This window comes from Salmo salar, chromosome ssa01 (genome assembly GCF_905237065.1).
Source record: "Salmo salar chromosome ssa01, Ssal_v3.1, whole genome shotgun sequence".
NCBI lineage: Eukaryota > Metazoa > Chordata > Actinopteri > Salmoniformes > Salmonidae > Salmo > Salmo salar.
This window is the reverse complement of record NC_059442.1, coordinates 3,308,038-3,323,858: the sequence shown is the minus strand read 5'-3', so window position 1 is coordinate 3,323,858 and position 15,821 is coordinate 3,308,038. Positions and strand designations below refer to the sequence as shown.

Genomic DNA, 15,821 nt, shown 5'->3' with positions numbered 1-15,821 from the left:
AAGATATTATGGAAGAGATGGGCTGTCCTTAGATCTGTTGCCGGGGAAACAACACAACAACAACAACAAGTGTCATGGTAGAATACATGTAGTTAATCACATCGTGTTGATAATCTGAATGAGGTGACAGGACTGGATGTACGGTGGATTACAAACTGTACAGCGTAACACAGAGTTGTTGAGTTGTTATCCAGGTGTTGGGAAGGGGCAGGTGTTGGGAAGGGGCAGGTGTTGGGAAGGGGCAGGTGTTGGGAAGGGGCAGGTGTTGGGGAGGGGGCCGGTGTTGGGAAGGGGCAGGTGTTGGGAAGGGGCAGGTGTTGGGGAGGGGGCAGGTGTTGGGGAAGGGGCAGGTGTTGGGAAGGGGCAGGTGTTGGGGAGGGGGCAGGTGTTGGGAAGGGGGCAGGTGTTGGGAGAGGTGTTGGGGAGGGGGGCAGGTGTTGGGGAGGGGGGGGTGTTGGGGAGGGGGCAGGTGTTGGGGAGAGGGCAGGTGTTGGGGAGGGGGCAGGTGTTGGAGAGGGGGCAGGTGTTGGGAGTCAGACATAAATAGTATCCCCCTCCCCAACACCTGCCCCCCTCTCCCAACACCTGCCCCCTCCCCCAATACCTGCCCCCTCCCCAACACCTGCCCCCCTCCCCAACACCTGCCCCCTCTCCCAACACCTGCCCCCTCCCCCAATACCTGCCCCCCCAACACCTGCCCCCTCCACCTGTCCCTTCCCAAGACCTGTCCCTTCCCAACACCTGTCCCTTCCCAACACCTGTCCCTTCCCAACACCTGTCCCTTCCCAACACCTGTCCCTTCCCAAGACCTGTCCCTTCCCAAGACCTGTCCCTTCCCAACACCTGTCCCCACTGTGTTTCCTCAAGACTGTCAACACTGTCTTCCAAGATGCCCTCCTACCCACCCCCCCTGTTGTGTTTCCTAGATGTTGTGTTTCCTAGATGCTGTAGAGAGAGACTGTCTGGTTAGCCAGTAGAGAGAGACTGTCTGGTTAGCCAGTAGAGAGAGACTGTCTGGTTAGCCAGTAGAGAGAGACTGTCTGGTTAGCCAGTAGAGAGAGACTGTCTGGTTAGCCAGTAGAGACTGTCTGGTTAGCCAGTAGAGAGAGACTGTCTGGTTAGCCAGTAGAGAGAGACTGTCTGGTTAGCCAGTAGAGAGAGACTGTCTGGTTAGCCAGTAGAGAGAGACTGTCTGGTTAGCCAGTAGAGAGAGACTGTCTGGTTAGCCAGTAGAGAGAGACTGTCTGGTTAGCCAGTAGAGAGAGACTGTCTGGTTAGCCAGTAGAGAGAGACTGTCTGGTTAGCCAGTAGAGAGAGACTGTCTGGTTAGCCAGTAGAGACTGTCTGGTTAGCCAGTAGAGAGAGACTGTCTGGTTAGCCAGTAGAGAGAGACTGTCTGGTTAGCCAGTAGAGAGAGACTGTCTGGTTAGCCAGTAGAGAGAGACTGTCTGGTTAGCCAGTAGAGAGAGACTGTCTGGTTAGCCAGTAGAGAGCTGTCTGGTTAGCCAGTAGAGAGAACTGTCTGGTTAGCCTGTAGAGAGAGACTGTCTGGTTAGCCAGTAGAGAGAGACTGTCTGGTTAGCCAGTAGAGAGAGACTGTCTGGTTAGCCAGTAGAGAGAGACTGTCTGGTTAGCCAGTAGAGAGAGACTGTCTGGTTAGCCAGTAGAGAGAGACTGTCTGGTTAGCCAGTAGAGACTGTCTGGTTAGCCAGTAGAGAGAGACTGTCTGGTTAGCCAGTAGAGAGAGACTGTCTGGTTAGCCAGTAGAGAGAGACTGTCTGGTTAGCCAGTAGAGACTGTCTGGTTAGCCAGTAGAGAGAGACTGTCTGGTTAGCCAGTAGAGAGAGACTGTCTGGTTAGCCAGTAGAGACTGTCTGGTTAGCCAGTAGAGAGAGACTGTCTGGTTAGCCAGTAGAGACTGTCTGGTTAGCCAGTAGAGACTGTCTGGTTAGCCAGTAGAGAGAGACTGTCTGGTTAGCCAGTAGAGAGAGACTGTCTGGTTAGCCAGTAGAGACTGTCTGGTTAGCCAGTAGAGACTGTCTGGTTAGCCTGTAGAGAGAGACTGTCTGGTTAGCCAGTAGAGAGAGACTGTCTGGTTAGCCAGTAGAGAGAGACTGTCTGGTTAGCCAGTAGAGAGAGACTGTCTGGTTAGCCAGTAGAGAGAGACTGTCTGGTTAGCCAGTAGAGACTGTCTGGTTAGCCAGTAGAGACTGTCTGGTTAGCCAGTAGAGACTGTCTGGTTAGCCAGTAGAGAGAGACTGTCTGGTTAGCCAGTAGAGAGAGACTGTGTGGTTAGCCAGTAGAGAGAGACTGTCTGGTTAGCCAGTAGAGAGAGACTGTCTGGTTAGCCAGTAGAGAGAGACTGTCTGGTTAGCCAGTAGAGAGACTGTCTGGTTAGCCAGTAGAGAGACTGTCTGGTTAGCCAGTAGAGAGAGACTGTCTGGTTAGCCAGTAGAGAGAGACTGTCTGGTTAGCCAGTAGAGACTGTCTGGTTAGCCAGTAGAGACTGTCTGGTTAGCCAGTAGAGAGAACTGTCTGGTTAGCCAGTAGAGACTGTCTGGTTAGCCAGTAGAGAGACTGTCTGGTTAGCCAGTAGAGACTGTCTGGTTAGCCAGTAGAGAGAGACTGTCTGGTTAGCCAGTAGAGACTGTCTGGTTAGCCAGTAGAGAGAGCTGTCTGGTTAGCCAGTAGAGAGAGACTGTCTGGTTAGCCAGTAGAGAGAGACTGTCTGGTTAGCCAGTAGAGACTGTCTGGTTAGCCAGTAGAGACTGTCTGGTTAGCCAGTAGAGAGAGACTGTCTGGTTAGCCAGTAGAGAGAGACTGTCTGGTTAGCCAGTAGAGACTGTCTGGTTAGCCTGTAGAGAGAGACTGTCTGGTTAGCCAGTAGAGAGAGACTGTCTGGTTAGCCAGTAGAGAGAGACTGTCTGGTTAGCCAGTAGAGAGAGACTGTCTGGTTAGCCAGTAGAGAGAGACTGTCTGGTTAGCCAGTAGAGAGAGACTGTCTGGTTAGCCAGTAGAGACTGTCTGGTTAGCCAGTAGAGACTGTCTGGTTAGCCAGTAGAGAGAGACTGTCTGGTTAGCCAGTAGAGAGAGACTGTCTGGTTAGCCAGTAGAGAGAGACTGTCTGGTTAGCCAGTAGAGAGAGACTGTCTGGTTAGCCAGTAGAGAGAGACTGTCTGGTTAGCCAGTAGAGACTGTCTGGTTAGCCAGTAGAGACTGTCTGGTTAGCCAGTAGAGAGAGACTGTCTGGTTAGCCAGTAGAGACTGTCTGGTTAGCCAGTAGAGAGAGACTGTCTGGTTAGCCAGTAGAGACTGTCTGGTTAGCCAGTAGAGACTGTCTGGTTAGCCAGTAGAGAGAGACTGTCTGGTTAGCCAGTAGAGACTGTCTGGTTAGCCAGTAGAGACTGTCTGGTTAGCCAGTAGAGAGAGACTGTCTGGTTAGCCAGTAGAGAGAGACTGTCTGGTTAGCCAGTAGAGACTGTCTGGTTAGCCAGTAGAGACTGTCTGGTTAGCCTGTAGAGAGAGACTGTCTGGTTAGCCAGTAGAGAGAGACTGTCTGGTTAGCCAGTAGAGAGAGACTGTCTGGTTAGCCAGTAGAGAGAGACTGTCTGGTTAGCCAGTAGAGAGAGACTGTCTGGTTAGCCAGTAGAGAGAGACTGTCTGGTTAGCCAGTAGAGACTGTCTGGTTAGCCAGTAGAGACTGTCTGGTTAGCCAGTAGAGAGAGACTGTCTGGTTAGCCAGTAGAGAGAGACTGTCTGGTTAGCCAGTAGAGAGAGACTGTCTGGTTAGCCAGTAGAGAGAGACTGTCTGGTTAGCCAGTAGAGAGAGACTGTCTGGTTAGCCAGTAGAGACTGTCTGGTTAGCCAGTAGAGAGAGACTGTCTGGTTAGCCAGTAGAGACTGTCTGGTTAGCCTGTAGAGAGAGACTGTCTGGTTAGCCAGTAGAGACTGTCTGGTTAGCCAGTAGAGAGAGACTGTCTGGTTAGCCAGTAGAGAGAGGCTGTCTGGTTAGCCAGTAGAGAGAGACTGTCTGGTTAGCCAGTAGAGAGAGACTGTCTGGTTAGCCAGTAGAGAGAGACTGTCTGGTTAGCCAGTAGAGAGAGACTGTCTGGTTAGCCAGTAGAGAGAGGCTGTCTGGTTAGCCAGTAGAGAGAGACTGTCTGGTTAGCCAGTAGAGAGAGACTGTCTGGTTAGCCAGTGGAGAGAGACTGTCTGGTTAGCCAGTAGAGAGAGACTGTCTGGTTAGCCAGTAGAGAGAGACTGTCTGGTTAGCCAGTGGAGAGAGACTGTCTGGTTAGCCAGTAGAGAGAGACTGTCTGGTTAGCCAGTAGAGAGAGGCTGTCTGGTTAGCCAGTAGAGAGAGACTGTCTGGTTAGCCAGTAGAGAGAGACTGTCTGGTTAGCCAGTAGAGAGAGACTGTCTGGTTAGCCAGTAGAGAGAGACTGTCTGGTTAGCCAGTAGAGAGAGACTGTCTGGTTAGCCAGAAGAGAGAGACTGTCTGGTTAGCCAGTAGAGAGAGACTGTCTGGTTAGCCAGTGGAGAGAGACTGTCTGGTTAGCCAGTGGAGAGAGACTGTCTGGTTAGCCAGTAGAGAGAGACTGTCTGGTTAGCCAGTGGAGAGAGACTGTCTGGTTAGCCAGTAGAGAGAGACTGTCTGGTTAGCCAGTAGAGAGAGGCTGTCTGGTTAGCCAGTAGAGAGAGACTGTCTGGTTAGCCAGTAGAGAGAGACTGTCTGGTTAGCCAGTAGAGAGAGACTGTCTGGTTAGCCAGTAGAGAGAGACTGTCTGGTTAGCCAGTAGAGAGAGACTGTCTGGTTAGCCAGTAGAGAGAGACTGTCTGGTTAGCCAGAAGAGAGAGACTGTCTGGTTAGCCAGTAGAGAGAGACTGTCTGGTTAGCCAGTAGAGAGAGGCTGTCTGGTTAGCCAGTAGAGAGAGACTGTCTGGTTAGCCAGTAGAGAGAGACTGTCTGGTTAGCCAGTAGAGAGAGACTGTCTGGTTAGCCAGTAGAGAGAGACTGTCTGGTTAGCCATTAGAGAGAGACTGTCTGGTTAGCCAGTAGAGACTGTCTGGTTAGCCAGTAGAGAGAGACTCTCTCCTCTCACCTTAGTTCAGGGTAAACGTTCTCCATATACCATCGGAAGGACTTGCAGTTCAGTTTGCGTCTCAGAGCCAGGCGTTCTGCGATGCTGCCAAAGGCCTTGCCCTGGGCCGAGGGCCTTGCTGAGTAGTAGTACTGTTTATACTCATCCATCCACACCTCCGCTGCTCGACGCGTGTTCCTGACAACACACACACACACACACACACACACACACACACACACACACACACACACACACACACACACACACACACACACACACACACACACACACACACACACACCTGGTCAGGTATGTGTACAGAGGAAGGTAGACAGTACAGAGGAAGGTAGACAGTACAGAGGAAGGTAGACAGTACAGAGGAAGGTAGACAGTACAGAGGAAGGTAGACAGTACAGAGGAAAGTAGACAGTACAGAGGAAGGTAGACAGTACAGAGGAAGGTAGACAGTACAGAGGAAGGTAGACAGTACAGAGGAAGGTAGACAGTACAGAGGAAGGTAGACAGTACAGTACAGAGGAAGGTAGACAGTACAGAGGAAGGTAGACAGTACAGAGGAAGGTAGACAGTACAGAGGAAGGTAGACAGTACAGAGGAAGGTAGACAGTACAGAGGAAGGTAGACAGTACAGAGGAAGGTAGACAGTACAGTACAGAGGAAGGTAGACAGTACAGAGGAAGGTAGACAGTACAGTACAGAGGAAGGTAGACAGTACAGAGGAAGGTAGACAGTACAGAGGAAGGTAGACAGTACAGAGGAAGGTAGACAGTACAGAGGAAGGTAGACAGTACAGTACAGAGGAAGGTAGACAGTACAGAGGAAGGTAGACAGTACAGAGGAAGGTAGACAGTACAGAGGAAGGTAGACAGTACAGAATACAGAGGAAGGTAGACACTACAGTACAGAGGAAGGTAGACAGTACAGAGGAAGGTAGACAGTACAGTACAGAGGAAGGTAGACAGTACAGAGGAAGGTAGACAGTACAGAGGAAGGTAGACAGTACAGTACAGAGGAAGGTAGACAGTACAGAGGAAGGTAGACAGTACAGAGGAAGGTAGACAGTACAGAGGAAGGTAGACAGTACAGAGGAAGGTAGACAGTACAGAGGAAGGTAGACAGTACAGTACAGAAGAAGGTAGACAGTACAGAGGAAGGTAGACAGTACAGAGGAAGGTAGACAGTACAGTACAGAGGAAGGTAGACAGTACAGAGGAAGGTAGACAGTACAGAGGAAGATAGACAGTACAGAGGAAAGTAGACAGTACAGAGGAAGGTAGACAGTACAGAGGAAGGTAGACAGTACAGAGGAAGGTAGACAGTACAGAGGAAGGTAGACAGTACAGAGGAAGGTAGACAGTACAGAGGAAGGTAGACAGTACAGAGGAAGGTAGACAGTACAGTACAGAAGAACGGCTCGGGGTCCCAGTTGAGAGATTTGAGAATGGCTCGGGGGCCCAGAGGATAGGTTTGAGAACGGCTGCTCTGTCTGGACTCTGAAAAGTTCATAACAGAGCGTAGCCCAGCCACTCACTTGATGTATGTGAGAGCATTGCCCTCTGGGAAGTCGTAGGGGTGGCGTTTCCTGAAGACATGTCCCACCCTGCTGCAGGGCAGAATCTCCAGGCTCCCACCACACATCCACACCCTGAAGGACAGCTCTGAGGAGGGAGGGACACAGTATGTACAGCGCAATCTGAAAGTGTTCAGACCACTTCCCTTTTGTTACGTTACTTCCCTCCTCAATCTACACACGATACCCCATAATGACATCACAATACCCCATAATGACATCACAATACCCCATAATGACATCACAATACCCCATAATGACATCACAATACCCCATAATGACATCACAATACCCCATAATTGTCACGGCTGTTTAAATGATCGGACCAAAATGCAGCGTCTGTTTCGTTCCACATATTTATTAAACGGTGAAACTTAGTGCGATACCAAAATAAACTGAAGGATAAAACAACAAACCGTGACGCAGGAGGAACAAACACTACCCACAAAATATAATCACCCACAAAAAACAAGTGGGACAAACATCAACTTAAATATGACCTCCAATTAGAGACAAGAGACAACCGGCTGCCTCTAATTGGAGATCATTACCAAACAAAAACCAACCTAGAAATACAAAACTAGAAACTAAACATAGAATCACAAAACCGGACAAACACCTCCTGTCACGCCGTGACCTACTCTACCATAGAAAATAACAACTTACTATGGTCAGGACGTGACAATAATGACATCACAATACCCCATAATGACATCACAATACCCCATAATGACATCACAATACCTTATAATGACATCACAATACCCCATAATGACAAAGCGAAAACAGGTCTTTAGAAATGTTTGCAAATTTTATAAAAAATAAAAACATAAATACTTTATTTACATAAGTATTCAGACCCTTTGCTATGAGACTCAAAATTGAGCTCAGGTGTATCCTGTTTCCATTGATCATCCTTGAGATGTTTCTACAACTTGATTGGAGTCCTGTCTATATAAGGTCCCACAGTTGATGGTGCATGTCAGAGCAAAAACCAAGCCATGAGGTCGAAGGAATTGTCCATAGAGTTTCGAGACAGGATTGTGTCGAGGCACAGATCTGGGGAAGGGTACCAAAACATGTCTGCAGCATTGAAGGTCCCCAAGAACACAGTGGCCTCCATCATTCTTAAATGGAAGAAGTTTGAAACCACCAAGACTCTTCCTAGAGCTGGCCGTCCAACCAAACTGAGCAATCTGAAGAGAAGGGCCTTGGTCACTATGACAGAGCTCCAGAGTTCCTCTGTGGAGATGGGAGAACCTTCCAGAAGGACAACCATCTCTGCAGCACTCCACCAATCAGGCCTTTATGGTAAAGTGGCCAGACGGAAGCCACTCCTCAGTAAAAGGCACATGACAGCCTGCTTGGAGTTTGCCAAAAGGAACCTAAAGGACTCTGACCATGAGAAACAAGATTCTCTGTTCTGATGAAACCAAGATTGAACTCTTTGGCCTGAATGCCAAGCATCACGTCTGGAGGAAGCCTGGCACCATCCCTACAGTGAAGCGTGGTGGTGGCAGCATCATGCTGTGGGGATGTTCTTCAGCAGCAGGGACTGGGAGACTACTCAGGATTGAGGGAAAGATGAACGCAGCAAAGTACAGAGAGATCCTTGATGAAAACCTGCTCCAGAGCGCTCAGAACCTCAGACTGAGGTGAAGGTTCACCTTCCAACAGGACAATGACTCTAAGCACACAGCCAAGACATCGCAGGAGTGGCTTCAGGACAAGTCTCTGAATGTCCTTGAGTGGCCCAGCCAGAGCCCGTACTTGAATCCGATCTAACATCTCTGGAGAGACCTGAAAAATAGCTGCGCAGCGACGCTCCCCATCCAACCTGACAGAGCTTGATTGGATCTGCAGAGAAGAATGGGAGAAACTCCCCAAATACAGGTGTGCCAAACTTGTAGCGTCATACCCAAGAAGACCTGAGGCTGTAATCGCTGTCAAAGGTCCTTCAACAAAGTACTGAGTAAAGGGTCTGAATACTTATGTAAATGTGATCATTTCTAAAAACCTTGTTTTGCTTAGTCATTATGGGGTATTGTGATGTCATTATGGGGTATTGTGATGTCATTATGGGGTATTGTGTGTAAATGATGATGAGGGGAAAAACAATTTAATCAATTTTAGAATAAGGCTGTAACGTAACAAAATGTGGAAAAAGTCAAGGGGTCTGAATACTTTCCGAATGCACTGTATATTCAATATGTAGGAGATTATACACACACACACACACACACACACACGTAGACACACACATACACACTCGGTGCACACACACACACACACACACACATACACACTCGGTGCACACACACACACACACACACGTAGACACACACATTGTTTATATTTAATATATGTGTCAACAAGAACACACACACATCCACTCTGAACGACAGCTCTGAAGAGTGACACAAGGACAGACAGACACAGACAGGATATGTGTTATATTTATAGGCGATTATACAGAGAGAGAGAGAGAGAGAGAGAGAGAGACCGTTAACGTCCCTAGCTTCTTGTTTTGATTGATGTGTACCAGATGAAGTGCACGGCGAACTCTACTAATGAGGGCAGATCAGACAACTAGTTCTGTTGGAAGACTCTACAGTCCACCTTGTTCATCTAGCCACAGACAAGCTCCAACAGATAAAGGAATTTCAGAATGCAAATTATATTTACTTTCAAATAAAGGGCATGATAATCTGCCATTTTAATCCTGATGTGGTTAGATTGTGTTACTGTCAGCATAGGTCTGGTCAAATTAAGATCGTTTTTGAAGCCAAAAACCCAGGTCTGCATGCCACATAGCTCATGCGTTGGTATCTCTGAGGTCCTACTTAGGGCTGTGGCGGTTTTGACATTTTGTCAGCCGGTGGTTGTCAAGCAAATAACTGTCGGTTTTCACGATAATTGATCGTTAATTAACATAAACACATTTAGCATCTCCTGGTTTCCACACACAGCCTACAAGCCATTTAAAAAAATGTCTAATAAATCCATGTAACATAGCCTACACCATCACAATAAATCCATTATTTATTTTAGACAGGTTTAAAGAAACATGACATGAAGAAAATGTAGTCTATTTCAGAACAGAATAACATACTCTGAGTTGTCCTGATCTGGCTGTGCCATATGGCTGTGGGTATCATTTGATAGTATGAAGAATACAATTGAACAAAGCTGAATAAAATAGAAAGGATTTTTTTTCTCTAAATGTATTCAAAGGTAGTGAACAAATGGCGGCTATTCTGTGTTCGGTTTATTAACAAAGAAACAGGTCCTCGTTTAATTTAATGTAACTTTAGTTGTTCTACAAACGTTGGGCTGATATGTTTGGATTTTTAATACATTCATGACGCGACTCTCTAATGATGATTTCAAATATGATTTGAAAAAAAAAAAGTAACATGAAAGGGCACGTGCAAGCTGTACACACTTCATCAGTCTCTCATTTTCACAATTTGACAAGCACTTGATAATATTCTCACACCAAGCCTAAAATGTCCCGGCAGCATCCCCCTTGTGTGACCATAATGCCCCCCGAAAAAAAATCCATGCCTTTTTTGCAGCCAAAGTGACCTTTGGGTCCTTGGGCTGAATATAATCATTATAATTCCCTTCTCCTGGTTGCCGTGCTCCGAAGCACCTCTCTCAGATATCTCAATTCTTATTAGCCAATGCCCGTCATGTGCTCTGGTCCTTCTCACATGTATTTCAGCTAAGAAGTTAAAGCTAAAAAGTGAATGAAGACAGACACATCAGGGACCCAACTGCGTCCACATTTCGTCAGCCAACAAGATAGGTAGGCCTAACAAACAGCAAAAACACTAGCCAATGTCAAACTACTATCTCCCATAGTACAAAAGTTGACCTATTCTATTGGACGGCCGTCCGTCCGTCCGTCCGTCCGTCCGTATGTCTCTCTGTCAGTATCTCACAGTGCTGTCACCTCTAAAAGTAGATGAAGGTACATCTGGACAGAGATAATCTTTTTCTCTCTCTAGATATCTAATCAGATAGGACAGAGATAATCTTTTTCTCTCTCTAGATATCTAATCAGATAGGACAGAGATAATCTTTTTCTCTCTCTAGATATCTCATCAGATAGGACAGAGATAATCTTTTTCTCTCTCTAGATATCTCATCAGATAGGACAGAGATAATCTTTTTCTCTCTCTAGATATCTCATCAGATAGGACAGAGATAATCTTTTTTCTCTCTCTAGATATCTCATCAGATAGGACAGAGATAATCTTTTTCTCTCTCTAGATATCTAATCAGATAGGACAGAGATAATCTTTTTCTCTCTCTAGATATCTAATCAGATAGGACAGAGATAATCTTTTTCTCTCTCTAGATATCTAATCAGATAGGACAGAGATAATCTTTTTCTCTCTCTAGATATCTAATCAGATAGGACAGAGATAATCTTTTTCTCTCTCTAGATATCTAATCAGATAGGACAGAGATAATCTTTTTTCTCTCTCTAGATATCTCATCAGATAGGACAGAGATAATCTTTTTCTCTCTCTAGATATCTAATCAGATAGGACAGAGATAATCTTTTTCTCTCTCTAGATATCTAATCAGATAGGACAGAGATAATCTTTTTCTCTCTCTAGATATCTAATCAGATAGGACAGAGATAATCTTTTTCTCTCTCTAGATATCTCATCAGATAGGACAGAGATAATCTTTTTTCTCTCTCTAGATATCTCATCAGATAGGACAGAGATAATCTTTTTTCTCTCTCTAGATATCTCATCAGATAGGACAGAGATAATCTTTTTCTCTCTCTAGATATCTCATCAGATGGGACAGAGATAATCTCAGTGAATTAAACAAAGTCAAACACACTCAGTGAACTCACCAAAGTTCTCTCCACCCCAGATGTCCATGTGAGTGTCGTATTGCCCGAGGTGGTTGAACCAGCTCTTGTCCATCACAAAGATCCCTCCTGCAATCACTGGAGTTCTATAGCAGAGAACACAGAGGACAGACATTCAGACACACAATAGGAACATCAAGTTTTCATAAAGGATAACCCCCCCCCCCCTTTTCATCAAACGTTATTCATTACCACCATGTTGGGGGTTAAAAGCGTTAGGCCAGTAATCAAAAAGTCGAATCCCAGAGCAAGGTGGAAAAATCTGCCTTTCTACCCTTGAGCAAGGTAGTTAACCACCAATAACAACTGGCGCTGATGATATCGATTAACGCACCTCTCTGATTCAGAGGGCAAGGGTTAAATGTGGAAGACACATTTTGGTTGAATGCATTCAGTTTAGAAGAAGCGACTCCGGGATGCTGGCCTTCGAGGCAGAGTTCCTCTCTTCAGTGTCTTTGTTCTTTTGCCCATCTTAATCTTTTATTTTTATTGGCCAGTCTGAGATATGGCTTTTTCTTTGCAGCTCTGCCTAGAAGGCCAGCTTCCTGGAGTCGCCTCTTCACTGTTGATGTTGAGACTGGTGTTTTGTCGGTACTATTTAATGAAGCTGCCAGTTGAGGACTTGTGAGGCGTCTGTTTCTCAAACTAGACACTAATGTACTTGTCCTCTTGCTCAGTTGTGCACCGGGGCCTCCCACTCCTCTTTCTATTCTGGTTAGAGCCAGTTTGCCCTGTTCTGTGGAGGGAGTAGTACAGAGCGTTGTACGAGATCTTCAGTTTCTTGGCAATCTCTCGCATGGAATAGCCTTAATTTCTCAGAACAAGAATCGACTGACGAGTTTGAGAAGAAAGTACTTTGTTTCTAGTCATTTTGAGCCTGTAATCGAACCCACAAATGCTGATGCTCCAGATACTCAACTAGTCTAAAGAAGGCCAGTTTTATTGCATCTTTAATCAAAACAACATAACTGCTAACATAACTGCAAAAAAGGGTTTTCTAATGATTAATTAACCTTTCAAAATGACAAACTTGGATTAGCTAACACAACGTGCTATTGGAACACAGGAGTTGATGGTACGCACGCATGAGTGTCAGTCTCCACGGAAAGAAGTGTCTGTTAAATGCCATATATCACTTTGTGGTTCTAAGACATTTTACTGGCCCATACAGGAGCGACAGAGGAGGAAGAATGGGGACCACCACAATATAACTACTGTAGTTACCTGCTAGGCAGAGTGGGGACCACCACAATATAACTACTGTAGTTACCTGCTGGGCAGAGTGGGGACCACCACAATATAACTACTGTAGTTACCTGCTAAGCAGAGTGGGGACCACCCCAATATAACTAACTACTGTAGTTACCTGCTAGGCAGAGTGGGGACCACCACAATATAACTACTGTAGTTACCTGCTAGGCAGAGTGGGGACCACCACAATATAACTACTGTAGTTACCTGATAGGCAGAGTGGGGACCACCACAATATAACTACTGTAGTTACCTGATGGGCAGAGTGGGGACCACCCCAATTTAACTACTGTAGTTACCTGATAGGCAGAGTGGGGACCACCCCAATATAACTACTGTAGTTACCTGATAGGCAGAGTGGGGACCGACCACCCCAATATAACTACTGTAGTTACCTGATAGGCAGAGTGGGGTCCACCCCAATATAACTACTGTAGTTACCTGATAGGCAGAATGGGGACCACCACAATATAACTACTGTAGTTACCTGCTAGGCAGAGTGGGGACCACCCCAATATAACTACTGTAGTTACCTGCTAGGCAGAGTGGGGACCACCCCAATATAACTACTGTAGTTACCTGCTAGGCAGAGTGGGGACCACCCCAATATAACTACTGTAGTTACCTGATAGGCAGAGTGGGGACCACCCCAATATAACTACTGTAGTTACCTGATAGGCTGAGTGGGGACCACCCCAATATAACTACTGTAGTTACCTGATAGGCAGAGTGGGGACCACCCCAATATAACTACTGTAGTTACCTGATAGGCAGAGTGGGGACCACCCCAATATAACTACTGTAGTTACCTGCTAGGCAGAGTGGGGACCACCCCAATATAACTACTGTAGTTACCTGATAGGCAGAGTGGGGACCACCACAATATAACTACTGTAGTTACCTGATAGGCAGAGTGGGGACCACCCCAATATAACTACTGTAGTTACCTGATAGGCAGAGTGGGGACCACCCCAATATAACTACTGTCGTTACCTGATAGGCAGAGTGGGGACCACCCCAATATAACTACTGTAGTTACCTGATAGGCAGAGTAGGATCATTCCTGGACATCTTCTGTTCGATGGGAATCTGTTCCCATTTAAAGTGTAAACTCCAGTCAAACCCTGAGAGAAAGAGAGAGAGTGAGTTATGAGATGGCTAGTGAAAGTGGCTGCTGTGCGTGGTTGTGTTTTATGAGGATAGTACCCGCAGGTTAGAGGTTGTGTTCTGAGTACTGACCTCCCCTCAAGTCAGCTGAAGCTGCCAAGTAGGCAAAGTTATCCAGGCTGATAACATCAATGATGGGGCTGACAACACGGGTATGGTCCTGGGAAGAGGAGAGAGAGAGAGAGAGAGAGAGAGAGACAGGGACACAGGGCACGATCACACATAATGACGAAGGTGCAGAAAGATGGCGGGTCCTCATGTCCTCACCACAAACGCCTCGTTTGCTACGTTTGCCATATTGGCATTAGCACAGTATACATGATCCCACTTCTAGCTCCAAGACGGAGTCCATTTGAGAAAAAAAACTAAAAAGCAAACTGTGCTGATTGACTGGCACATTGAACCATGTCGCACGCCGTAGTTTAACAACTCTGTGGGCAGGGCTCAGAACGACGACGTCATATCTGAACGTCTTTATGCACCTTCGCCACTAGATACAGTTTGACTTTATTTAGGTCGTCATCGAGGGGGAGGTGACAGAAAACGGTATGAAGGAGTGGGGATTGAACCCTGGCCTCCGGTGGGGAGAGGACAGAAACGGTATGAAGGAGTGGGGATTGAACCCTGGCCTCCAGTGGGCAGACGACAGAAACGCAGAAACGGTATGAAGGAGTGGGGATTGAACCCTGGCCTCCGGTGGGGAGAGGACAGAAACGGTATGAAGATTGAACCCTGGCCTCCAGTGGGCAGACGACAGAAACGCAGAAACAGTATGAAGGAGTGGGGATTGAACCCTGGCCTCCGGTGGGGAGAGGACAGAAACGGTATGAAGGAGTGGGGATTGAACTCTGGCCTCCGGTGGGGAGAGGACAGAAACGGTATGAAGGAGTGGGGATTGAACTCTGGCCTCCGGTGGGGAGAGGACAGAAACGGTATGAAGGAGTGGGGTTTGAACTCTGGCCTCCGGTGGGGAGAGGACAGAAACGCAGAAACGGTATGAAGGAGTGGGGATTGAACCCTGGCGTCCGTGGGGAGAGGATTCGCCTCCGGTGGGGAGAGGACAGAAACGCAGAAACGGTATGAAGGAGTGGGGATTGAACTCTGGCCTCCGGTGGGGAGAGGACAGAAACGGTATGAAGGAGTGGGGATTGAACTCTGGCCTCCGGTGGGGAGAGGACAGAAACGGTATGAAGGAGTGGGGATTGAACCCTGGCGTCCGGTGGGGAGAGGACAGAAACGCAGAAACGGTATGAAGGAGTGGGGATTGAACCCTGGCCTCCGGTGGGGAGAGGACAGAAACGGTATGAAGGAGTGGGGATTGAACCCTGGCCTCCAGTGGGCAGACGACAGAAACGCAGAAACGATATGAAGGAGTGGGGATTGAACTCTGGCCTCCGGTGGGGAGAGGACAGAAACGGTATGAAGGAGTGGGGTTTGAACTCTGGCCTCCGGTGGGGAGAGGACAGAAACGGTATGAAGGAGTGGGGATTGAACCCTGGCGTCCGGTGGGGAGAGGAGTATAAGAACTGGGGACGTTACTGCTAGACCACTGGCTCTGCCAACCAGAAGATGAGAAAGTATGAATTTAGATGTAAAAATAAAAATATTTATACCAGTAGATTTGTGCTTAGTATTGTTTTCTTTACAACTGTGGTATAAGCAGGATAAACAGCTTAAACAAACGCAATGCAAAACCTTGCTGTTATTCTGGTTGCAGACTGTGTAGCTGTAACTTTAGCTAGTTGGCTAGCTAGCAGCAAGGGCTAAGTACGCTGCCACTGAGCATGGCAACGGAACTAAACGAACCAACGACTGGGTCGCGTCTCTAGCAACT

The 15,821-nt window shown here is 47.2% G+C and overlaps 1 protein-coding gene across 1 annotated transcript in view; it reads right to left on the bottom strand.

Annotated features, from left to right (window-relative positions):
* LOC106571075 (polypeptide N-acetylgalactosaminyltransferase 16) overlaps positions 1 to 15,821 on the bottom strand; it is a 56,446-nt gene that overhangs the window by 9,571 nt on the left and 31,054 nt on the right. Inside the window, exons 7-11 of the mRNA XM_045705798.1 lie at positions 14,060 to 14,147; positions 13,860 to 13,944; positions 11,552 to 11,655; positions 6,634 to 6,760; positions 5,103 to 5,279 (exon numbers count right to left, since the gene is read on the bottom strand). Coding sequence (XP_045561754.1) covers positions 5,103 to 5,279; positions 6,634 to 6,760; positions 11,552 to 11,655; positions 13,860 to 13,944; positions 14,060 to 14,147 — 581 coding nt within the window. The remainder of the gene's footprint in view (positions 1 to 5,102; positions 5,280 to 6,633; positions 6,761 to 11,551; positions 11,656 to 13,859; positions 13,945 to 14,059; positions 14,148 to 15,821) is intronic.